The 24,797-nt window shown below is 43.3% G+C and overlaps 1 protein-coding gene across 3 annotated transcripts in view; it reads left to right on the forward strand.

Moving 5' to 3' along the window:
• RASAL1 (RAS protein activator like 1) overlaps positions 1–24,797 on the forward strand; it is a 155,687-nt gene that overhangs the window by 52,455 nt on the left and 78,435 nt on the right. For all 3 annotated transcript variants that reach the window (XM_029619602.1, XM_029619601.1, XM_029619603.1), the window contains 3 exons: positions 18,303–18,416; positions 22,146–22,207; positions 24,289–24,418. In XM_029619602.1, the coding sequence (XP_029475462.1) occupies positions 18,303–18,416; positions 22,146–22,207; positions 24,289–24,418 (306 nt within the window). The remainder of the gene's footprint in view (positions 1–18,302; positions 18,417–22,145; positions 22,208–24,288; positions 24,419–24,797) is intronic.

Here is a 24,797-nt window from a genome sequence, read left to right on the forward strand (position 1 = left end):
AATTTAGTTGCCTATACATGAAAGAAAAGTGCTAAAAAATTGATTGGATTTATGTAGCACTAAGGCAGTTGATTTTGTACATTATTGAACTCGCGTCTTTATTTGGTGACCCTTTTAACCACTATGTGACCGATGATTATAATTTTATGAGCACTAAAGTTGGGTTTAAAACACAAATCTTGTTGTGGACCCAGTGCTGTATGAAGGTCACAGTTTGTTATAAGGTAGAATCTTTGTGGGTTTATTCTTTTTTTGATTTCTATTCTTCTTTGAAAGTGAGATGGTTATTTATTAATGGTGTTAAAGGAAGGCATTTCAGAGGACTGGAGGGTCGCCAGTGTGACACCAATTTTTAAAAAAGGCTTTGAGGTGATTCGGGAAACTATAGATCGCTAAGCCTGACATCTATGCCAGGCAAAATGGCCGAAGGTATTCTTAAAAATTACTGACCACATAAGTAGATGGCTTATAGGGGAGAGTCCACGTGGGTTTTGTAAAGGGAAATCTTATCTTACCAATTTACTAGATTTTTTTGAGGGTGTAAATACATATGTGGATAAAGGTGAGCTGGTTGATATAGTGTATTTGGATTTTAAGAAGGCATCTGACAAAGTCCCTCATGAGAGGCTCCTCAGGAAATTGGGAGGTCAGGGGATCGGAGGCGGTGTCCTGTTGTGGATTGGTAGCTGGATAAAAGACAGGAAACAGAGGGTAGGATTAAATGGTCAGTTTTCCGAATGGAGAAAGGTTGTTAGTGGAATGTCCAGGGGTCTGTACTGGGACCTGTGCTATTTAGCATATTCATAAATGAGCCGGAGAAAGGAATGTCGACTGAGATGACCAAATTTGCAGATGAGACAAAATTGTTTTGAATCGTTAAAACAGCAGTGGATTGTGAGGAACTGCAGAAGGACCTTGTGAGAGCAGGACACTGGACTTCTAAATGGCAGTTGAAATTTAATGTGGGCGAGTGTAAAGGGAAAAATAATCCCAACTACGGGTACACGATGCTGGGATCCGTGTCAGGAGTCACCACCCAGAAGAAGGACCTCGCAGTCCTTATGAACAGTGCCTTGTAATCTTTGGCTCCGTGTGCAGCAGTGGTCAAAAAGACAAATAAAATGTTTGGAATTATTTGAATAAGACTAGAGATTAGAACTGGGAATATTATAATGCCCTTCTATAGTTCCATGGTGCAACTGTGCTGCCCCATTTCAAAAAAGACAGAGCAGACATAGGAAAGATACAGAAATGATAAAGTAGACAGAAAAGCTTCCTTACGAAAAAGGCTAAACAGATTAGGGCTCTTTAGCTTGAAAAAGAGATGACGGAGAAGGGGATATGACTGAGAGTTATAAAACCATGAGGGAACGGTTATTTATTCTTTCAGACAAAACTAGGACTAGGGGACGCTCCATGAAATCAGCAACTGGCAGGCTTGAAACAAATCGTAGGAAGGATTTTTTCACTCGGCGCACAATCTTGCACCACTGTGCTCCATTTTTAAGGACTTGTGTCTGGTGCATTATATTTATGCAGATGACATACAATTTTATGTTCCTTTTCCTGCATCAGATTTTCAGCGTTATATGACTGATATTAATGACTATCTGTGTGCAAGGCCGGAGGAACCACTAAGCGAGCTAGGCCTATGCCTAGGGCGCTGAGACTTAGGGGTCGTCGCGGCAGGCAGCCAGCCCCCGATTCGCCCTGCCTCCCCCCCAGTGCCACCTTCCCGACGCCCCCCCCCCCCCCCCCCCCCGATGGTCCAGTGGAGGACCCCAGAGCGATCTGCTGCTCCCGGGGCCTCGGCTGCCACTAACCAAAATGGCGCCGGTGGCCTTCAGCCCCTACCATGTGACAGGGGGTACCAGTGCCATAGGTTGGCTCGGATGCTGCAGTTTTGGTAGGAGTGGTGGCAATTTTAGGTCTTCCTCTTGTGGGTGCCTCAGCTCCTGGGGTTCGATGATTCTCCGATCTTAGCTCCCATGTAGGGTCCTCTGAGAGTTCCATGCCCCTCCCTGTGCACTGAAGGGCTCTCCAGAATGGGGGTTACATTTTCATTAGTTTTTGTATGCAATATGTTTTCCCTTCAAGAACTTGCAGGCAATGAACACCTTAGAGAAAAACATGTGCTGTTTAAAATTTGCGCCGCAGTCTAACTTGAGGCTTTTAGGCACTTTTTTGGGAATAAAAGTTGAACGTGGGCCAAACTGAGTTAAGTTCTGCCATCCCTGGCGAGGTTTCTGAAAGCCCTGGCCCCTTTTCTATGGGAGCTTGGTGGTGCATGGAGAACTTGAGCTTGGCCTGACGTGGTTACTATGGAGAGACCCATAAATTATTTCCCCTCTAGAGCCAGGCAGGGCTTAGCTCTGTTTCCATGAAAGAATGGCTGTGTCTCCGACAATGCGCAGAGGAGACAATGGGCAGCACGCAGGCACACTCCCCAACGGTTCTCACGCACACATACCCCCAGTAGCTCTCTACACCTACATCACACATGCGCGCGTGCACACACTTTTTTTTCAGCTCATAGTTTGCCTTTTGTCTCCTTCTTTAAGTACCTACCATTTACTTTTTTCTATTTTATATGGAACTGGAACTGCCCAATACTTTCTTATTTTCTGGTTGCTTTTATCCAGTTTGCCTTTGTCTTTTTTCTCGTGGTCTCCTTTCTGTCTGTCAGTTTACTCCTCGGTGATCTGTCTTCCTTGCCTTTCCTTAACTCTTCTCCTCTTCGTTTATTTCGCCCCTTCCAATTTCTCTTTTCCCTTGCCTCCCCTTCCCTTCACCCTGTTACCCTCTCTTCTCCTTCTTTCAGGTTTAGGAAACTTTACGGGCATGAAAATTTAGTCCTGCTGCCCAAATAATGCACAGGGGAGGTTGTTTTCAAAGGCGTTTCTGCTGGTAGCCCAGCGTTCTTCCTACAGAAAAGGACCGCCTGCCCAGTGTATGGGGATGTCCTGTTCATGCGGACGTTCACCTGGACTCAGCAGATGCTTTTGGAGTTTGAAAAATCTGCCCTTAAATTTCCCTGAATATTTTCCTCGCGCGGAATAGCAGGTGTGATTGCGTGCAGGTAAATTTCATGAGGTCATTTTCAGTGCTTTGAAAAATGAATGTAACTTAATGCTCTTCCTGGCCGCCTAATCTGGGGTAGGTTGTTTTGAAAATGATCCCCACAAGGGGTAGTTTGGATGCAAGGCCCGTGGGGACTTTTATGCCCCCATAGCTTGTAGCGTATTTTCAGAGAGAAAGTAGGTGGGTGGAATCCCTTTGAAAACTTAGCTGCCACAAAGTCTGTGCATGCAACAGGCACTTCCTATACGTGAGGGCAGACAGACAGTCGGGGGCAAAACTGTGCATATGTTTGAAAACACAGACGTGCACATGCTGTTCACTCTCCCTCCACCTGGCAACGTTTCTTTTTAACCCGACTAACACTGCCTGTGCTGTTAGCTGGGCAGAAGAGGCGACTTTCAACCAGGCCCATTTACCCGGCTAAATGTCTTCTAAAATGCTCCTTACGCTTAAAAGAAGAAAGCAATGTAATAAAACAGTATACAAGCTTATGAAAATGCAATCTATGGGGCAGATGCAATAAGATGTGCGTTGAAAACAAGCGCTCATATTGAGTGCTCATTTTCCTAACGCGTACGCAGCCACATTCCCTGGATGCCTGATGCAGTATTTAAATAAGGGGCTGCATAAAAAAAAGGACGCGCTAGGGGAGGATTGTGCATCCCTAGCGCTCAAACGCTTCAGGCACCCTCAATTGCAATGGGCACGCAATACGTGTGTCCGTTTTTATCCCGCTTCTTCCGGCCGATTTTGCTGAGGTTGTTGAAGATGCCCATAGCTAAGCGCCCTTGCTATGGGCATCTAAATTGTGCGTCCCGAAGAATTTTTTTTTTTTTTTTTTAAATTAAGCCAATATACATTTATTTTTTAACATCGCATCAGTAAATTCAAGTGTCACAACAATACTAAGAAGGAAGAACCACAAAGGACCGTATTTTTAAATTTCTCATGAACACCTTGACTCGCGGATTGACTTTATGCCAGCTCTGGGGCCGGAATTAAATTTGCAGCGATAAAAAGTGTGCATTGGGCGCCCAGCGATTTCCTGCATCGGGGGACATTAGCGAATAGCCTCATTTACATGGAATTTACATGTGATGGGTGCTATTGGCTGCGCATTTTGGAGGCCTAATCTTATTGCATCGGGTGCTAGTCTAGGCGGGGCACACTTTACTGCACTGGCCCCATGTGTGCTTTATTCCCCCTTTCATTTTGCCCCTCCCCCAGCCTAAATGTACTAGCCTGTCCTCTCTGCCCAGCACACTGCCCGTTAGGCTTTGGGTTCTGAACATTCACTTGGTCTTTCAGGTAGAGGTGCAGATGTGCTCTACCCTCTGCCAGGGAAATTTCCTTATGCCATGCATATCACTAGCCAGTTCTGCACACGCCCACTAAGGTCCAAACTGTCTTGCTTTATTATATAGATTTGGCGCACATGCACACTTAGTCCATAGAAGAGCAGAAGGGGTAATTAATGTTGACTCTTTAATAAAACACTTCTGAACTGTTTTGAGAGCACAATGAAGATGACACTTAACTCCAGCACTTAACCTCTAATGCCACTATTCTTCTTTTCTCACTGCTGTCATTCACCTTACCTGACATTTAAACTTGTTCTGTAGGAAGCTTAATCCGCTGGCTGGCATCATTGAAAGAAAACACATCCAACTCCATCAACTCTCATCTAAGAGGGGTAGGCTCCCTCTACTGGAGCATGTTGAGTACACACCTGGATAAACCATTATTGCCTTCCACACAGGGTGACTAGGATATACCACTTTAAGCAGTAACAGGGGTTAACTCACCTCCCCCCCCCCCCCCCCAACTCTTTGCATCCCACAAGGATATGACAAAAAATAGGAACACATTGAAGAGTATTTTTCCCAGCTGTTGTGGCAACTCCATTACAGACTGGATAGGACATGTAAATTCCAGCCACTTATCACAAGTACATGCAGCACATAATTTGAAAGAAAGGCTTGCCTCTAACAAAATCAGGTGTAGACATGTAGTTCACCCCTTTTTATATTATACATATAACAAGAAGAATACAGAAGCATTTCCTATCTATTGTGAGATATTGTACAATCTCTCAGAACCTACAAATCTAGATTCACCACATGTAACTCTTGAAGTAGATGTGGTTATCCCCCATTGCAACATGCTGATGGATTAAACAGAACTTTTGTATAATTACTGGGCAGCACCTTAGGGCATTTCTTGAGTAGGATAATCCAACTGGGTGAACAATGTCTAGATGGCTTGGCACTTTATCAGGTAGATAAATTAGCTACTATTCAGTTGGACCTTAATGAGAATTCCATTACCATCTGTCCTCCTGACACACATCCTCAGGACTAGGAACTAATGGATATTACGTCATTCTTAGTGAGAATGAAGATTTAGCAAAAAAAACAAAAACCATTTCTTTACCTTCTCTTATAAGAAACAGGAGCAGGAGTTAGTAACCCTCCCACCACATATTGCAGAGACATAAGAAATAAGCAGGCAGGACTCCTTTTGCAGTTTTAATATTGAACAACCAATTTAACTATATCTTTCGCCTAGGAGGAAGAATATTTTGCCTTTTATCAAGCAGGATTTGACCTGTGACTAACTACTTTAGCAGTGATGAGGGTCCTGGAACATCTGGACAAAATTCTACAGCTCAGAATCCATAATGAAGCAGATCCAGCCCTGAGGATCTCCAAGAAAAAGTCCCTTTCACCAGATAATGGCATAGCTGCAAGGCAGGAACAAATGGGGAGACTGGCTTCCCAGATCTCCAACAGGTGCCAGAGGCTTGGAACAGGTTAAACAGAATCAGATGCAACAAGCGCCCTCATGGTGAATGAACATCGATGGCTGCCACAGAGTCCTGCTGAAGGATGTGACTCTATAGCTCCAGTGCATCACTGAGCTTCAGCACCTGCCAAATGAAGGCCTCATTTTCAGAGGACGTAGCCCACTATTTGTGATCCTCGGGTTCTGCCGCAGCCTGGGACACTTTCTGAATCACGTGCTTAACCTTAGGCTGCAGGCGCATCTAGTGCAGCACGAAGGTTTGTTGCTTCTCCAACTCTGGGCACTCTGAGGAGTCGGCTTTATAGAGAGAATTACAGGAGGAGTCATGCGCCTATGATGGAGGCACTCTGCCATGGCTGTGAGCTTTGGAACCCTGCAATCCTCCCTTGGTGCTGTGGATGGACCAACCTGATACTCTCCATTCATGGCTTATCTGGCTCACAACACTTGCCACACTCCTCCTTGCTCTCCTTCACACCCCACATATGCATGTAGCATGCGGCAAAACTCTGCACAGCCTCCATGATGTGGCACTCCCAGAAAGGCTCCATGTGGATTTGCATTGAATTTCCAAATCCAAACTCAAGGTACAGGACATAATTTCCTGCCCTAGAGAGTTTACAATTTGAGTTTGCACCTGAGACAATGGAGGGTGAAGTGACTTGCCCGAGATCACAAGGAGCATCAGTAGAAGTAGGATTTGAACTCTACTTCCCTGCTCACTGCTCTAGCTAATAGGCTATCCCCTCCTTTCCGCAGTGCTAACTCGTAACTCGGCCTCTGTTCTCGTTAGCTAGGCAGACTCTATGATGTTCATATTAAGCCGCTATGCGGCTTGTCTAGTTAGCCGCTGAATATATTCAGCTATCCTAAAGTTAGCTGGATAAGTAGACTTAGCCAGATAAGTTATCCAGGTAACTCTGAATATATTCTTCTTTCTGTCCAACCCTCTCTGTCTTTCTTCTCTCCTGCCCCCTCTCTTTCTCTTTCTAAAGAAAATAAATACTAACCTTATGCTATTCTGTAGATTGCTTGTAGGACTAAGGGTGTATTACACTAGGGCATGCCTACGATATTCAGCTTTTTGTGTCGGTATCCACCTTTAAGTTTATCTCTATTTGCTTATATGCAGTTAAGCAATGATTGCAACATAACAGGCTCCCTCTTAATGTACAAAAGACTGAGATTGTCATATTGAGCAGGCTCCTTCCGGCTGATTTTCGGATGGTACTTTAAGCGTTTTTTTTTTATTGGTATTAATTATTGCAATTCATTTTACACCGGCCTTCCCCTCAGTACTCTCTGAGCCCTTCAAATAGTTTATTCAAAATGCTGCTGCTCATATACTAACCGGATCACAGATGACGGATCATATCACTCCTGTTCTCTGCTCCCTCTGCTGGCTTCCTGTACAATGGAGGGTCAAATTTTAGCTGGCCCTGCTTGTCCATAAATTCTGAAATAATTCTCAGTCACCATGGGTCGCACCAGCTCTTCATTTCTATAACCCTCCCTGTGCCTTGAGGTCCACCCAACGGAGTCTATTGAAGGTCCCCTCTCTGCGATCCGCACACCTGGTTGAGACGTGCGCGTGGGCGCTCTCTCTTTTTTGGGACACTTTGCCTGAGCAGCAGCTATGGTCTCTGACCAATGCACACAGGCATTCAGGGAGGCACTGAACACCATTCTGCTCCGAGGTGCTTTTGAGTTAGATCCTTTAGCTCTCGAAAGTGAGGATAACAAATCTCAGGCACCTATAGTAAATTTGCTAGTGCCGTCATAAATGTTTGTATGCCTTGATTTTATGAATGTTTTGTTTTTTTTCTGTTCCCCACTGTGAACATTGGAGTGTGCAGGTTATACATCTTTAAAATAAATGCATGGTACATTTTCATGTCAGGCATCCCCCCACCCCCGCCGCCAGCACCAGCTGATTCCTTCTGGGTATTTTTCTTGCTTGCGTGCTGTGGCCTGCAGGAAGGAGAGAAGTTTCAGAGACAGACAGGCCGATACTGTAAAGTGCGCTCAGCTGAGAGCACTGCTTAACCCACTGTTGGATGCACGTTTTTGACTCGCCTCCACTGCCCCTTAACAGTAAGGAGTTTAATGCGTCGAAAACGTGCGTCCAACCCCGCCCAACCTAATAGCGCTCATGCAAATTGAGCGTCCTGGACCAAGGAAGTACTAAGGGCGCGTAATCGTCCCTAACGCCTCCTTTTAGCACGACCCCTCATTTTGCATTGTGTATCGCACGGCCAGAAGACGTGGCTGTGCGCGCGTTCTGAGAGCTGGCGTCGAAACGGACGCGCTTTTTTTTTTTAGCGTGTCCATACTGTATCGGCCTGTTTGTGTGGTGTGGGCATCCTCCTTACCCTCAGGAAGGCCCAGTCACCCTCTTCCCAATTACACAGAAATCAGCTGCCCCACTCTCATTAATATTATCATTCACCAAAAAGAAGAAATGTCACTTTCCTGACTGAGGGGAAAAAACCAGGCACAGCAAGCTGGAAGGTCGGTTTCCTGGTTTAAGAGAAGATATCTCAATATTTTGGGTTAGCGAGAAGTCGTTCACTTATACCTGAAGGGCACACTTTGTACTGCGGGTGTTCAGAGATGAGACCTATTCTCACTGCAGCCTTCCAGCTCGCATGCAGAAGTGGGATTAGGTAGATTGCTCAAAATCATGAATTGACAGTTTCTTGCATCCTCTTCTGGTCTTATTCACAGGTTTCCTTACTGTTTAGCACATTTGTATTTTTCTTGCTTATATTTTTTTTTAAAGTTTTTGGTGTAAATTGTCTGTCAGGCTGATACAGTACAGTGCGCTCCAACGGAGCGCACTGTTAACCTGCTCTTGGACGCACGTTTTCCCTTACCCCTTATTCAGTAAGGGGAGGAAAACACGCATCCAACCCGTGGCACCTAATAGCGCCCTCAACATGCAAATGCATGTTGATGGCCCTATTAGGTATGCGCGCGGGATACAGAAAGTAAAATGTGCAGCCAAGCCACACATTTTACTTTAAGAAACTAGCACCTACCCAAAGGTAGGCGCTAGTTTCTGCCGGCACCGGGAAAGTGCACAGAAAAGCAGTAAAAACTACTTTTCTGTGCACCCTCCGACTTAATATCATGGCGATATTAAGTCGGAGGTCCCGAAGAGTAAAAAAAGTAAAAAAAAAAATTGAAAATGGGCTGGCAGCTGTCGGGCCAAAAACTGGACGCTCAATTTTGCTGGCGTCCGGTTTCCGAGCCCGTGGCTGTCAGCAGGCTTGAGAACTGACGCCGGCAAAATTGAGCTTCGGCTGTCAAACCTGCTGACAGCCGCCGCTCCGGGCTAAAAGGAGGGGCTATGGACGCGCTAGTGTCCCTAGCGCTTCCTTTTGCCTGTTTCTACCGCACCACCTAATTTAAATACTGAATCGCGCTCGCCGGTGAGTGGCCGGTGCGCGCGCCGGGAGAGCGGGCGTTCGTCCGCTCTCCCGCGGACTTTACTGAATCGGCCTGTGTGTGTTGTACCATGTGACAAAACAAACACAGAAAAGAACCACAACTTGTCTTGTTACTGTAAATACGAAAAACCATACGTCTCTCATATGTAAATCTTACAAGATTTACGTATGAGAGACAGCATTGTCCGGGATGAAGCATCTGTTCTACATCTATTGAAATTCATGCAATTGACTCCTGAAGAAGCGATTTTCATCGCGAAACACCAGCCGTTGTCGGGCTTTATTCTTCAATCACAATATGAAGGAACAAATGACACTTATGCATTTATTCATTTAAATACAGACTTTCAATTCATTAACAATAACGCCGCAAGTGACGAGTAGTCCGGACGGCAAGTTACCCCACTGCCGTTGCCTGGCTTGCTGATGCGGTCCTATCAAAAATATTATAATTCTTAAATAATTATCAGCATATCGGGTGAATACAGTTTTAAAGAAGTGGATTCTTAGTCTTTTTGGTTTTTCGTATTTTGTGTTGTACCATGGCCACACCCCTTGGGGTTGGTTTTTTTTTCTGTCTTCCCTGAGTTTAGTCTTCAGCTGTCCTTGCTGAATTCACAGTGTCCTTATCAGCGTGATCCCTGCACATTGTTCTGATAAGAATCAGCACAGAAGAGTCCTGATTTATTTTGATTCATAATGGCGGGCGTGGCTAGGTAGACAGTGCTTTCCATGATGCAAAACACATTTGTGTCCCAGAAATGAAATGTCATAGTGAAATATGATGGTATGACAGTAAATTCCGAGATACCGTTGCCATTGGTATGCAGTCTGCTAGTTAGGGAATGCAGTTTTCAAAGGCATTTCTGCAGGTAAAAGGGTCTGACTCAAAATTGTCCCCTCGAATGCAGCTAAAAGTCCCGTGCAGCTTCCAAAATACAAATACTTTTTCTCACATTAAAAAATGGTGTGCCTGTGGGTGTGCTTAGGTGGGGGAGGATAACAGCACATACGATTTCCAAAAACATTTGCGCTATTTTGCTCTTGCTTAGCTACCCATACAAATAGCAGGTGCGACGTTTGGGGATGCTTTTAACGTGCACCCTTTGTGTCTGCTCATTGTCAAAGGGTAGCAATGCTGTTCATTTCCCTTTGAGAACTGGAGCAATGTATGTCAAGCAGCACTTTCTGAACTTTCAAGAAAACTCATCACCCAGTAAAAAATGTTGCTAGCTGCAATTTTTATGGGTTATCATCTGGCTTGGGGATAACTGCCCGGAGCGGCAGTGACTGTCCTTAAGAGAAACATGGGAGCAACCCTACACATAGTGGCTCACAGAGCCCACGCTGAAGTTTCTTGATGGAATTGCTGCAGGGTGGGGTCACTCTGCAGGATCAGCGGCAGAGGTGAGGGGGATGCCAAGGGGGGGGGGGGAGAGTTTCTGGGTAGGAGCAATAGGAGGAGGGGCTGTGTTTATAGGGAGATCCCCCACCCTACATTCTGAGTGTTGGGGGCACTACTGCCTATGGATGCCCCGGTTTTAAATCCCACCCTATATGGACTATCATAGCCGGTGTAATCTGCATACAGTGCAGGCCATTGAGAATCATCTTGTAATATTCTAATGCAGTTTGACATCACAGTGCAGCCGTACTGCCCTCAGGCTGAGATCACAGGTGGCATTTACTGAGGTTTGATCCTTTCTCTAAAACTGTAAAGCTATAGAAACATAGAAATGACGGCAGAAGAAGACCAAACTGCCCATCCAGACTGCCCAGCAAGTTTTCACACATTTTTTTTTTCTCATAGTATCTAGCTTAATTGGTTAGGGGTAGTAACTGCTGCAATAAGCAAGCTATTCCCATGCTTATTTGTTTACCCAGCCTGTGCCATTCAATCCTTGTTGGTTGTTGTCTGAATAGAATTCCTCTTTTCTTTATTCCCCCCTGCCTTTGAAGCAGTGAGTTGTGCTGGATATGTATTCCAAGTGAAGTATCAGGCTTAATTGATTCGGGGTAGTAACCGCCACAAAAAGCAAGCTACACCCATAATTATTTGTTTACCCAGACTATGTAATTCAGTCCTTGTTGGTTGTTGCCTGAATATAAATCTTCTTTTCCTCTTTCCCCCCTGCCGTTGAAGCAGAGAACTATGGTGCCTGAGCAGGTAGCACATGGCCTTGTATCAGGCACCGGGCTCAACACCTCAAAGGGCCAAATTCATAATTACTAATGGATACCTTCTTTAGTTTATGGGTAATAATACTTACATTTTAAATTGTTGACCTCATGTATAGTGGTGGATCCATATATCCATGTGATCCAGAGATGACCAGTTACATGGCTCCTAATAGTCCAAGCCATCTTACCAAGAGTGACTTAAGTATTACTTTCTATAGTGTGCACGAAATACTTACAGATTATTTTGCGGACACTATAGAGGCTCTTTTAGCCAAAAAAAATCCTTCAAAAATTTGAAGGATCCATCTGAAGAAAATAGGAAAAAGCATAATCATTGTCAAGTTAAGTGTAAAACATTAATAAGGCAGGCTAAGAGAAAATTTGAAATGAAGTTAGCCACAGAGGCAAAAACTCATAATAAAAACTTTTTAAAATATATCCAAAGCAAGAAACCTGTGAGGGAGTCAGTTGGACCTTTAGATGACTGAGGGGTTAAAGCGGCTCTTAAGGAAGATAATGCCTATGCAGAAAGACTAAAGAATTTAGCAAATAATTTTTGCTTCAGTGTTTACTAATGTGGATGTTGGGGAGATACCTATTCTGGAGATGGTTTTCAAGGGTGATAAGTCAGATGAACTGAACCAAATCACTGTGAACCTGGAAGATGTAGTAGGCCAGATTGACAAACTAAAGTGTAGCAAATCACCTGGACTGGATGGTATGCATCCTAGGGTTCTGAAGGAACTTAAAAATTAAATTTCAGATCTATTAGTTAAAATTTGTAACCTATCATTAAAGTCATCCATTGTACCTGAAGACTGGAGGGTGGCCAATGTAACACCAATATTTAAAAAGGGCTCCTGGGGTGATATGGGAAACTATACACCAGTGAGCCTGACTTCAGTGCTGGGAAAAATCATGGAAACTATTTTAAAGATCAAAATCACAGGGCATATAGAAAGATATGGTTTAATGGAACACAACATGGATTTACACAAGGGAAGACTTGCCTCACAAATCTGCTTCATTTTTTTAAGGGGTTAATAAACATGTGGATAAAGGTGAACCAGTAGATGTAGTGTATTTGGATTTTCAGAAGGCGTTTGACAAAGTCCCTCATGAGAGGCTTTTATGAAAACTAAAAAGTCATGGGATAGGAGGCAATGTCCTTTCATGGATTACAAACTGGTTAAAAGACAGGAAATAGAGAGTAGGATTAAATGGACAATTTTCTCAGTGGAAATGGAAATTGATCTGGAAAGGAATATGACAAGTGAGGTAATCAAATTTGCAGATGATACAAATTATTCAGAGTAGTTAAATCACAAGCGCATTGTGATAAATTGCAGGAGGACCTTGCAAGACTAGAAGATTGGGCGTCCAAATGGCAGATGAAATTTAATGTGGATAAGTGCAAGGTGATGCATATAGGGAAAAATAACCCATGCTGCAGTTACATGATGTTAGGTTCCATATTAGGAGCTACCACCCAGGAAAAAGATCTAGGCATTATTAGCTCAGTGTGCTGCAGCAGTCAAAAAAAGCAAAGAGAACATTAGGAATTATTAGGAAGGGAATGGTGAATAAAATGGAAAATGTCATAATGCCTCTGTATCGCTCCATGGTGAGACCGCACCTTGAATACTGTGTATAATTCTGGTCACTGCATCTCAAAAAAGATATAGTTGCACTGGAGAAGGTACAGAGAAGGGCGGCCAAAATGATAAAGGGGATGGAACAGCTCCCCTATGAGGAAAGGCTAAAGAGGTTAGGGTTGTTCAGCTTAGAGAAGAGACGGCTGAGGGGGGATATGATTGAGGTGTTTAAAATCATGAGAGATCTAGAATGGGTAGATGTGAATCAGTTATTTACTCTTTTGGATAATAGAAGGACTAGGGGGCACTCCATAAGGTTAGCAAGTAGCACATTTAAAACTAATTGGAAAAAATTCTTTTTCACTCAATGCACAGTTAAGCTCTGGAATTTGTTGCCAGAGGATGTGGTTAGTGCAGTTAGTGTAGATGGGTGGTTTGGATAAGTTCTTAGAGGAGAAATCCATTAATTGCTATTAATCAAGCAGACTTAGGAAAATGCAACTGCTATTACTGGCATCAGTAGCATAAGATCTACTTACTGTTTGGGTACTTGCCAGGTATTTGTAGCCTGGATTGGCCACTGCTGGAAACAGGATTCTGGGCTTGATGGACCCTTGGACTGACCTAGTATGGAAATTTCTTATTTTTTTTATGTTCTTAGAGATGTACTGGTGATGTGAGACAGTATCACATCCAATTGGATGCCAGCACTGTCTCAGGTGTGGTGTTAATTCCTCACACTCCTTCCCATCACATTGCTGAAGTCATGTTCAGTCACACCATTCCTTTCTTTCTGGCAAAACGCCCTATTCTGTGAGTGTCTCTGGTTATGGTATACCCCTTTTCTATAAAAGGATGTCCTCACCATCCAACTGCCCCCCCCCCCCCACCTTCCCCATTCCTACCTTCACCCTGTGAGAGTAGCCCATATCAAGGATTCACATGTGAGGTAAGACTGTTCCCACAGTAAGGATTCACATGTGAGGTGGGACTGCTCCCACAGTAAGGATTCACATGTGAGGTGGAACTGTTCCCACGGTGAGGATTCACATGTGAGGTGGGACTGCTCCCACAGTAAGGATTCACATGTGAAGTGGGACTGCTCCCACAGTAAGGATTCACATGTGAGGTGGGACTGCTCCCACAGTAAGGATTCACATGTGAAGTGGGACTGCTCCCACAGTAAGGATTCACATGTGAGGTGGGACTGCTCCCACAGTAAGGATTCACATGTGAGGTGAGACTGTTCCCACAGTGAGGATTCACATGTGAGGTGAGACTGTTCCCACAGTGAGGATTCACATGTGAGGTGGGACTGTTCCCACAGTGAGGATTCACATGTGAGGTGGGACTGTTCCCACAGTGAGGATTCACATGTGAGGTGGGACTGTTCCCACAGTGAGGATTCACATGTGAGGTGGGACTGTTCCCACAGTGAGGATTCACATGTGAGGTGGGACTGCTCCCACAGTGAGGATTCACATGTGAGGTAGGACTCTTACCACAGTAAAGAGTCACATGTGAGGTGGGACTGCTCCCATGGTGAGTGAGCAGAGGAGAGGCACTTGATGAGGATTCACATGTGAAATGGTGTGGAGCAGCTTCCACAGTGAGTAAGCAGAGGAGAGGAGTTTGGTCAGAGCACTGGAGGGTTTATGATTCTTTATTGTCAATAACCTGATCTTGCAGATATTTTATGTATCTTCAAATCTTTGCACTTGAAAGTGTTAAGTAGGTTTAAAAATGCTAAAAAGGAAATCCTATGGCTGTATTTTAACTTGGACCGTAAACATTGAATAGGGGGAGTCTAGGAATTAATGAAAGTCAGGTATTTACCAGATTTTTACCAGTCCCTGGTATTTTTTTAATTTGTTAGTTTTACTTCTGTGTATTTTATTTATTATTTATTGCTGTTTACTGGCTTGTATGTTGTTCAGTTTTGGTCAGTTTTCCCAGTGGAGAAAGGTGAATAGTGGAATGCCCCAGGGATCTGTAACTAGGACCACTGTTGTTCAACTTATTCATTAATGATCTGAGAAAGGGAGTGATGCGTGAAATCTGCAGATGACACAAAAATATTCAAAGCAGTTAAAACACGGGCAGACTGTAAGGAACTGCAGAAGGTCCTTGCAAGTCTGGAGAACAGGGCTTCTAAATGGCAGATGAAATTTAAGGTGGACAAGTGCAAAGTGATGCATGTAAAGAAGAATAATCCCAACTACAGGTACACAATGCTGGGTTCTGTATTAGGAGTAACCACCCAGGAAAAAGATCTTGGAAGTTATTGTGGATAATACGTTGATATTCTTGGCTCAGGGTGTGGCAGCCAGAGGTGGCTCAGGGCAGTCTGCTGCCTGAGGCAAGAGATGAGATGGTCTCACTCCCACCACCAAGGAATGGCACAGGTCAAGTCATTGAGAGGGACCTAAGAGTAGAGAGGTCCCCTTGGAATCTGACCTTTTTGGTGATTTGAAATGCTGGAGAAGGGAGAAAGCAGGGGTCAGAGTGGCAAATAGAGCATCAGTACTATTTCTTCTAAGAAGCTGGCAACCCTGCCACCTCCCAGCAACCCTGTGACCTGCACCTCACCTTTCCCCAGCATTTATCCCCTGGAGACATGAGAGATGGGTGACTGGTGGGTGATCTGTGTGGCACACACTCTCCAGGCAAGTGCAAGGGTATTTGGCATCCTAGGCAAAGATTACAGCCTTGCACCCCTCCCCCTCACCCCTTACTATACACAATTACAAACTATGCATTTATAATAACAGGTTATACATTAAAAAGAACATGAACTGCTGTGATGCCAACCAGAAAACCCTGCATAGAATATACTTAGAATGATATGGTATGAGGCCTGTTGTAAAGTGCAGTGGATGTGGGCTTGGCCCACAGAAAGCCATAAGTAAACTGAATTACAATTACAATATAGTAAACCTCCCATGCCAAAACAGCACTAACTGCCAGCACTCCAACAGCAACAACCCTACTAAGAAAAGGAAATACTGCAAATATTACACCAGACCCTAAAAGCCAATACACTGCTTATTAGGAAAACAGGCCAAGCTGGGATGCTATACATCCCTACAGAATACCTTACCTCAGTTCTGCATACAGAACACAGATAGACTCTCAACAAATTGCCAGGGGCAGCAGGATTTGAACCCATGGCCTCAGGAAGCTCAAACAAGAGGATTTGACTCTGGAAGTACAGGAGAAGAAAAGACAGGGAAACTCCCCACTCCAACTCCCTATTGGACCAGCAATAGATGTGGCCCTACAAGACTGCAGTACATAAGAAAGTCCTGTCTACCACATCTTTGCTGGTCCAGTGGCTCAACTGGCATCTGCCCTGCGGAACCACTATTGGTTTAGCTGTTGATCTCTGGCTATCGTGTTCCTATGCCTCATTTCCTGCCCTCATGGAAGTCTCTTGGCTCTGGATCCAGCTTAGCCTGCTTTCATCTTCAACTACCTACCTGTTCCTGTTTCCAGTCCTGCATTCAACCCATCTTGGTTCCTGCTACCATCTGAAGCCAAGGGTTCAACCTATGGGGAACAGCGGCTGTCGTAAAGTGAAGACCATCCAGGCCTTCAGAGCAATGCAGACTGTGACACAAATACTGAATAGAGGGAACCCTGCCGGCACATTATTCTCCTGCTTTTCCGTGGTTCTTTCATTTTACCCATGGGGCATAACTGAGAGGAGTTGAGTTAGCCAGCTAAGTTAACCGGTTAACTCCGATTTTCAGTTAGCTGGATGACTTAGCTGGCTAAGCCTTGGCAAGTCAAAGAGCTGTCCTAAAGTTAGCCCTCTATAGGTCCTTCTGTTTTTTCTCTCTTTTTCACCTTTTTACTTAGAAAAACAGTTGGATCAATAATTTAATAATCAGTCTTCAATGCTATATTTAAAAAATCCATTTGATATATTCCAGGTCTCCAATCACCTCTGCTACAACAGACAAAACAACCTTTAGTATCTTTCCCTCAAGCAGTCCTGACACTTTAGCAGAAATAGTGTTTCCTAAGTTGCAGATGACCTTGTTTTATTCATTTTTAAAATGTACTACTTGAGAGTTATGCATTTCCTGTTGAAGCTGGTGTTGACAAATGCCAGCAGATAAAGGAGAGAGCCTGTATTTATACATAGAGCAAGAGTTCCCCACCTACTAGTGCCCCTCAGCCCTACTTTGTTGAGGCCATACCTCCATGAGCAAAAGACCTAATAACCTTTTGGTCTTGGAGTTGCCGCCAGTTATGACGGAGCAACATATTCTCCTCTAAAGGGTTCCTCAAATTCCAGAAACCACTTAGTGAAAAATGTCAGCCAACTGGATATGTTTATGACCTGTGAGATCCTGGTTATATTTCTTTAAGTTTTACACCATAAGAATGGCTTTGGCGGGTCACACGAGCTTAGGACTTCCTGCTCACAGTGCCCTTATTTTCCCAGGGATTCCCTTCACTGAATGAAGATCTTGGACTTCCGTTGACCTCTAACAGTTTAAGGGTGATTTGTATTCACAGGAAATAGTCTGAAAGCCTTTAAAATGTTCACTTTGAAATGTTGTTTTACCATTTGTTACCCAGTTAACGAATCTTATCATAGAGGGATTTGGGTTTTACCCCCAAAAGTAAATGCTCTGATGTCTTCATTAACTGGTGAGCAAAAGCACTGAACACTGAGCAATAATCAGAATAGGACTTAGTGCAAAAGTTTAAAAAGGGGCCTTTTCTTCAGTTATTTCTATACAAGGGCTTCCCAAACCCGTCCTGGGAACCCCACGGCCAGTCAGGTTTTCAGGATATCCACAATGAATATGCATGAGATAAATTTGCATATCATGGAGACTCATATGCAAGTATATCTCATGCATATTCATTGTGGATATCCTGAAAACCCAACTGGTTGTAAGGTCCCCCAGGACAGGTTTGGGAAGCCCTGTTCTATACTGATTGTAAACCTTGGGCTGCCAGATGACATGTGCATGGACAATTATGAAAAACTAATAAAGATATTTCAGTGGTTTGCTACGTTTCCTAAAATCTGTCCAAATTTTATAAGAAACAATCTAACAAAATAAGCAAAAAGGCCATGATACCACTATCAGAAGTACAGAAATAATCACATGTTTCTGTGTTGGACGTCTTCACCCCAATTTGTTTTGTTTCTTCCTCCTTCTTATAGGACTGCAACAGTATGGCGGAATCTGAACCCATTCTGGGGTGAGGAGTACACCCTCCACCTTCCCCTGGGCTTCCACAACTTGGCATTCTATGTTATGGATGAAGACACCATTGGGTAAGAGGAAATTTGATGCATTTTCCGTGAGCCCAAGTTAAGTTCACTAAATCAAGGCTTGGCCGTACAGGAGATTCTACTTTCAGTTGTAGCTGGCGGACTTTGGGCACATCTTGGAGTTGAGTGCTTGAGGGGACTGGAGAGGGAAAACAGTTTTGTGGTGCGTGACCACTGCTAGCAGAAGGCCCTGAAGGATCCAGTCTCGGAACAGACTCAACTGCATGCAGAATTTGGTCAACCCTAGCACAACCATTTAGGAGGAGTGCATGCGTGCGGGTATGGTGTGGGAAGTAGAGGAATTAAGTTTAGGGAGAAACAGTGACATGGGTGAGGTTAGAGTAATGAGCTTGGGATTAGAAGACCGACCTAGGATCAAATCCTGCTAGATCTAGTACTGATGCTTTAAATCAGAGTTAGTCACAAGTAAATAACTGCGCACAGACCAGCTAGGAAAAATATTTGTACAGTACATGGCTGTTTTAGAAGCCGGCTTAAGCGGTTTGCCTAACACGAAGGGCGCCCACTCACTGGTGGATTAAGCATCAGATATGAGGGGGTGTGTTGTGATCACACTCCCAACACCACACTGCAGCCGCACTTATAAATGTTACCTGGTTCAAATAAATAATACAGCAGAAAGCAGAAAAGATTGCTTAACTGTTTCAGCACCATTTTCACTCTGTGTGTGCTCCCGATTGAATTTACCTCAAGTGCACATACACACAGCTGCCCTGTGGCAGCGTCAAATCTCACTGCAGTGCTTTGCCATTGCTTTGCCATATCACTGGATATGCAAAGGAAGACGGGGAGGAAGAGACGCTCTGACGTTCACTGCTGCTAACAAGTGGGCTCTGGGACCTGACTATCCAGTCAAGATGAAGACCTCTTCCCTCCTCATCCTCTTTCTCTGCACTCCCAGGGCTGCTTCCTCCATGAAAAGGATCTTATCTCCCACTACACAACATTAGCATTAGAGCCTTTTGAGCTTCCCAATCTCCCAGGTCATTTATATTCATGCAGTAATAAATTGTGTCCTACATAGGGTCCTCTCCAACAAATGTTGCTTGTGACTAACTCTGATTTAAAGCATCAGGAATATCTCTAGGTATCTCAAAATCTCACTTTACCTGGTTCTATGGCCAACTTCTTTTCAAATTCTCTCTTAGTCTGTGTTACCGATGTTTTACACTTAACTTGACAGTACTTATGCTTTTTTCCTATTTTCTTCAGATGGATCCTTCCAGTTTTTAAAGGAAGTTTTTATGGCTAAAATAGCCTCTTTCACCTCACCTTTTAATCATGTGGTCAATTGTTTGACTTTCCTTCCACCTTTCTTAATCCGTGGAATACATCTGGAGTGCACTTCTAAGATGGTATTTTTAAACAATGTCCACGACTGTTGTACATTCTTAATCTTTGTAGTCTCACCTTTCAGTTTTTTTCTGTTTTCTTCATTTTATCAGTTTCCTTTTCGAAAGTTTAGTGCTAGAGCTGTAGATTTACTTATTGTCTTCTTTCCAGTCATTAATTCGGATTTGATCATGTTATGATCATTATTGCCAAGTGTTTCCCCCCCCCCCCCCACCTCTCTCACCAAATTCTGCATTTCACTAAGAATTAGATGTAAAATAGCCCCCTCTCTCATTGGTTCCTGAACGAGTTGCTCCTTAAAGCAGTCATTTATTCCATCCAGGAACTTTATCTCTAGCATGTTCTGATGTTACATGTACCCAGTCAATACTGGGGTATTTGAAATTTCCCATTAGTACTGTACTGCTTAATTGGTTAGCTTCCCTAATTTCTCTTAACATTTAATCATCTGTCTTATCATTTTGGCCAGGTGGATGGTAGTATACTCCTATTGCTATACTCTTCACCAGCATACATGGGATTTTACCCATAAAGATTCTACTGTGCATTTAGTTTCTTCCTGTTGCACTTTATGCCATTCTAGGCATAAAGCCCCCCCCCCCCCCCCCCACCTCTACCAAGTTGATTTTCCCTATCATTGCGATATAATTTGTACCCTGGTATAGCACTGCCCCATTGATTATCCTCCTTCCACCAATTCTCTGAGATGCCAATTATGTCTATCTGCTATACACTCTAACTCTTCCATCTTGCTTCTTAGACGTCTGGCATTGACATATAGACATTTCAAAGTTTGTTTTCTGTTTGTATTAACAATCTGCTTTTTAGTTGATAGGGATAATTTGGAATCCTTTAGCTCAGGTTATTCTATACTTAAAAGCACATGGACTACTTTTGCTTTTATTGGAACCTCTCTGTTGGGATGCCCTAACTCTCTTGTTTCAATAGTATCCTTCAAAGATACCTCCCTCCAAACCATGTACCATGTCGGCTTTCCCCCTTGTTCTAGTTTCAAAACTGCTCTATCTCCTTTTTAAAGGTTAGTGCCAGCAGCCTGGTTCCACCCTGATTAAGGTGGATCTTGTCCTTTTTTTGAAAGACTCCCCCGTCTCCCAAAAAGTTGCCCAGTTCCTAACAAAACTAAAGCCCTCTTCTCTGCACCACTATCCATGCAATGAGACTCCGGAGCTCTGCCTGCCTCTGGGGACTCACGCTTGGAACAGAGAGCATGTCTGAGAATGCATCCCTGGAGGTTCTAGATTTCAGCTCTCTACCTAAGAGCCTAAATTTGGCTTCCAGAACCTCCCTCCCACATTTTCATAGCTCTCTTTGTTTACCCCGCTTGTTAATGATGAGAGGAGGCTAAAAAGGAAGACTTTCATAAATATTTATTCCTCGGCTGGATTTATGTTACAACTTGAAGAATGGTTACCTCAAGAGTATAAATATAGTATTTAAAACATTTTTGCAGGTTACTTTTAGCAATACCAATTTGTATTGTATTTTCTAACAAAGTTTTATTGTCATGTTGATTTTTTTTAATTGTTATCTATTTATGTTTCATTGTATCCTGCCCTGAATGTAGAAAGGGCAGGTAACAAATTTTCAAAAATATAAATAAATAAATAAATACATGAATAAATAATTCTGTATTAACTCCCCTAAACAGGATCTCTGTTTTTCCTTCAAACAAAGGGAATTGGGAACACCAGGAAAATGTTTAGGAGTATTTTTTTGAACTATAACTTTTATTTTCAAAAATTCCCCATTCCTGCTCAGCCCCACATATCCACCTTCATATCTTTCTCCTCCTCCCAAATGTATCACATCCATCTTCTGCAGCCAAGAAGCCAAAAGTGGTAGCTCCAGCCATTGCTACCATTTGATTAGCCACTTGGGGCCACTGTAAGGGTGCTCTCTTACCTTGAGACTGGGAGTGCTAAGCCCTACTAGCCCAAGGACCAGAAGTATGAGCCTGGAATGAAGTCTCCTACGTTGGTAGACAGAAATCTCACTGAACCCTTAGGTCGTGCTTGTTAGTCTTTACCCTTATCTGCTCTCTGGGTTCTTTTATATTATTTATTTATTTTATTTATTTATTTGAGTCTTTTCTATACCGGCATTCGCGAAGGGAATCGCATCATGCCGGTTTACAAATAACAAGGAGTGAACAACAATAAAGTGATAAAAAACATTAACAAGTGCTAAAAGAAGGGAAAATTGCAGTTACAATAAAACAGGGACATATTTCAACTTGGAACAGAAGAAAAGGAGATAGTAATTTAACAGTGAAGAATAACTGGGAAAGCCTGCCAGTTTAAAAGGGATTGTTATATCTGTCTCTTTTTCTCCTTGCAGACATGATGATGTCATTGGGAAGATATCACTTTGCAGAGAATATATATCTTCTCATCCCAGAGGTGGGTACCAAAATGAGAGATCTCTTTTTTATTTCTTCTATAGTTTATTTTTATTGTTTACAGATTGGTGTGGCTTAGTCCAGTACCTCAAACATATCTATCTCTGTCGGTTCTTCCAATTCTTAAGACCAAGATTTGTGATTCACAGCACCTTAGATATACTAAGAATTCATCATGTGTAGGTGTAGCAGAAATTGAGAAGTCTTAGGTTAGGTTAAATTGCATATATGGTGCTTTCTGGGGCTTGTTTATTGATTTGGTTGCTCAGTATTCTTCACCATCTTGCTCTAATTGTAGGTTCTGATGTCCTGGGTGAGAGTCATAGATTGTTTTTCATTGCTCAAACAAAGGGGGGGGGGGGGTGTCCAGATAACGAATTCTTGGGTAGACATGGTCGTTAATGGTACTGTTATTTTTTCCGGTGCTTGTATCTTCCAGGCTTCAACCAGCTACTGTTCAACAGTTGGACCAGTTGGTGTTTTCCAGTTCTTTGCCAGTGCCATTCTTGCTGCCTGCAAAAATTATAAGGCCGTGAGCCTATGCTTGCATTTCATTCTCTGAATCCCCATAGGAATGTGCTTTGATCTAGCATCAGTTTGTGATTTTGATTATCCAGTGGATAATTAATCACCAGCATTGTCTTGCAGTTTTGACATTCCCACATTGCATGTGGAAGAAACTTCTGTTGTTGCTGTAGCCTCTCCAGCGTCGTTTGAAATTGGATAAGTGATGCATTTTCACAGGGGCCAGATGCGCTCTGAGGAGGGCTTTGTATTAGGCGCACTTGAAGCTCTGTGGAGAGTTTGCCATGGTTGTGGGCCCATTGGCTTTTGGAGCCATTCACTCCAGATTCTAATGCGTGAGGGTTCCTTATTTAGTTCTTCTAACAAGATCTTGTATAGTTTGGATGTAAAGGCCCTTTGGAGTATTCCTGTTCAGTATTTTTTTGTTATGTGTGGTGACCTTATAATTTGCTGTAGATGGGTTTTCTTCATTACCAAGTATCAAAGGTGGAAGTATTGATAAAAAGGCTTCTTTCACTGACCCATGGATATGAGTGATGTGTCTGCATTGAACAGGTGAGCCAGGAGTGTGATCTTTGCCCCTTCAAGCTTTGTGACCCAGCCTGCATACTCTGGTGCTGTAAATGGATCAAAGTAGGTAATTTTGCTGTATGGGAGATCTTGATTGGGATTGAATATGGGGATAATTGTTCACACACAGGTGCAGCTACTTGCCCTCACTACGTTAACATACGTGAAAGCACACTGACTGGTGAGGGAGAGTTCTATTGATGGTGCATGAGCACCACGGATATAAAACAGAAAGCACTTTGGTAATAGGATTACAGGTGTGATGCTCAAACTATGGCGTGGAAACGCATTAAAACCTGCTGAAAGAATGAAAAAACCTAATGTAGCTCTGTTAGACTTGGGTCATTATTAAAGTGGTACTTAGAATGAGAAAAGTTGAAGCCATTGGATCTCTGATATTAAAGGATGGAGCTGGTCTTAGAATAATTGAATCTCCCATGTTAGCATATTATTTATGCATAAAAAAACCCAGAAACACTTTCAGCAGTACACTGAATTTTAAATAAACTGCTTTTACGTCACGATGGACTGTAAAGCTTGCCAAAGTTATAAAGAACTTTTTTTCCAGGGGAATAATGCTCCCTCCCTCTCTAACACCTTACTGAAGTATTAGAAAAAGGAAAGCATCATTTAGCATAGCTTCCCTGGCACCTTGTTGGAGCTAAGGAGCATGCCTAGGTTACAAAAGCCATCGCTTCCAGCACCAAAGCACTCATTACTGTCAAGCTACCATGTTGTGAACTTGAAACCTAGGGCATGTGTAGGCTAGGAAGAGTGGCAACTTCATAAGTAGTGTGGCATCCCTAATGAAATCACTTCACACAGATCTCAATTGGCATTGACAGTGTATTTCTGTGACAAATCCCATACCACTTGAGTCCCAGCTGGCATAAATATCAGCACTTTTAAGCAGTTAACTCTCTCCTTGGTGATTCCTATCCAGAAAGAGCCTGGCAGCTCCATCCATGGACTTCTGTGTGTTTCTAGGTATCGACAGCTGGATAAACTTGACCCGAGTTGATCCTGATGAGGAGGTGCAAGGGGAGATCTATTTGGAACTGCACATTGTGGAGAATCAGCAGAGAAGAATGTTGCATTGTCATGTTCTTGAGGCCAGGTAGGAGGGAATCTTGCAATCTTCCATATGGCTTCAGGTATGAAAGAATCAAGTGGACGCTTTTCTGGTGAATGCAGGTCCTGGGCATGATAGAGAAGAACAAAATATGGGTATCAGCCTTATAGATTAGGGCCAGCCAAGCTCCGTTGCAATCCACCCTTTCCTGTACATCCAGGAAAGGCTTCTAACACAAACTTTCCAGATTCAAATTGTAGGTGTGTGCAAGATGATTTGGGAAGGAGGCAAAGACTCTTGATACAGAGCATATTAAAAGCTCAGTTTAACAGATTTTGCATTCCAGTTCTGCCACACTTAGGGCCCAATGTAATAATGTGTGGATTAAAACTGTGTGCTGAAACGCAAAGCACGGTTTCTTAAT

The sequence above is a fragment of the Rhinatrema bivittatum genome, chromosome 11 (genome assembly GCF_901001135.1).
Source record: "Rhinatrema bivittatum chromosome 11, aRhiBiv1.1, whole genome shotgun sequence".
NCBI classification, from domain to species: domain Eukaryota; kingdom Metazoa; phylum Chordata; class Amphibia; order Gymnophiona; family Rhinatrematidae; genus Rhinatrema; species Rhinatrema bivittatum.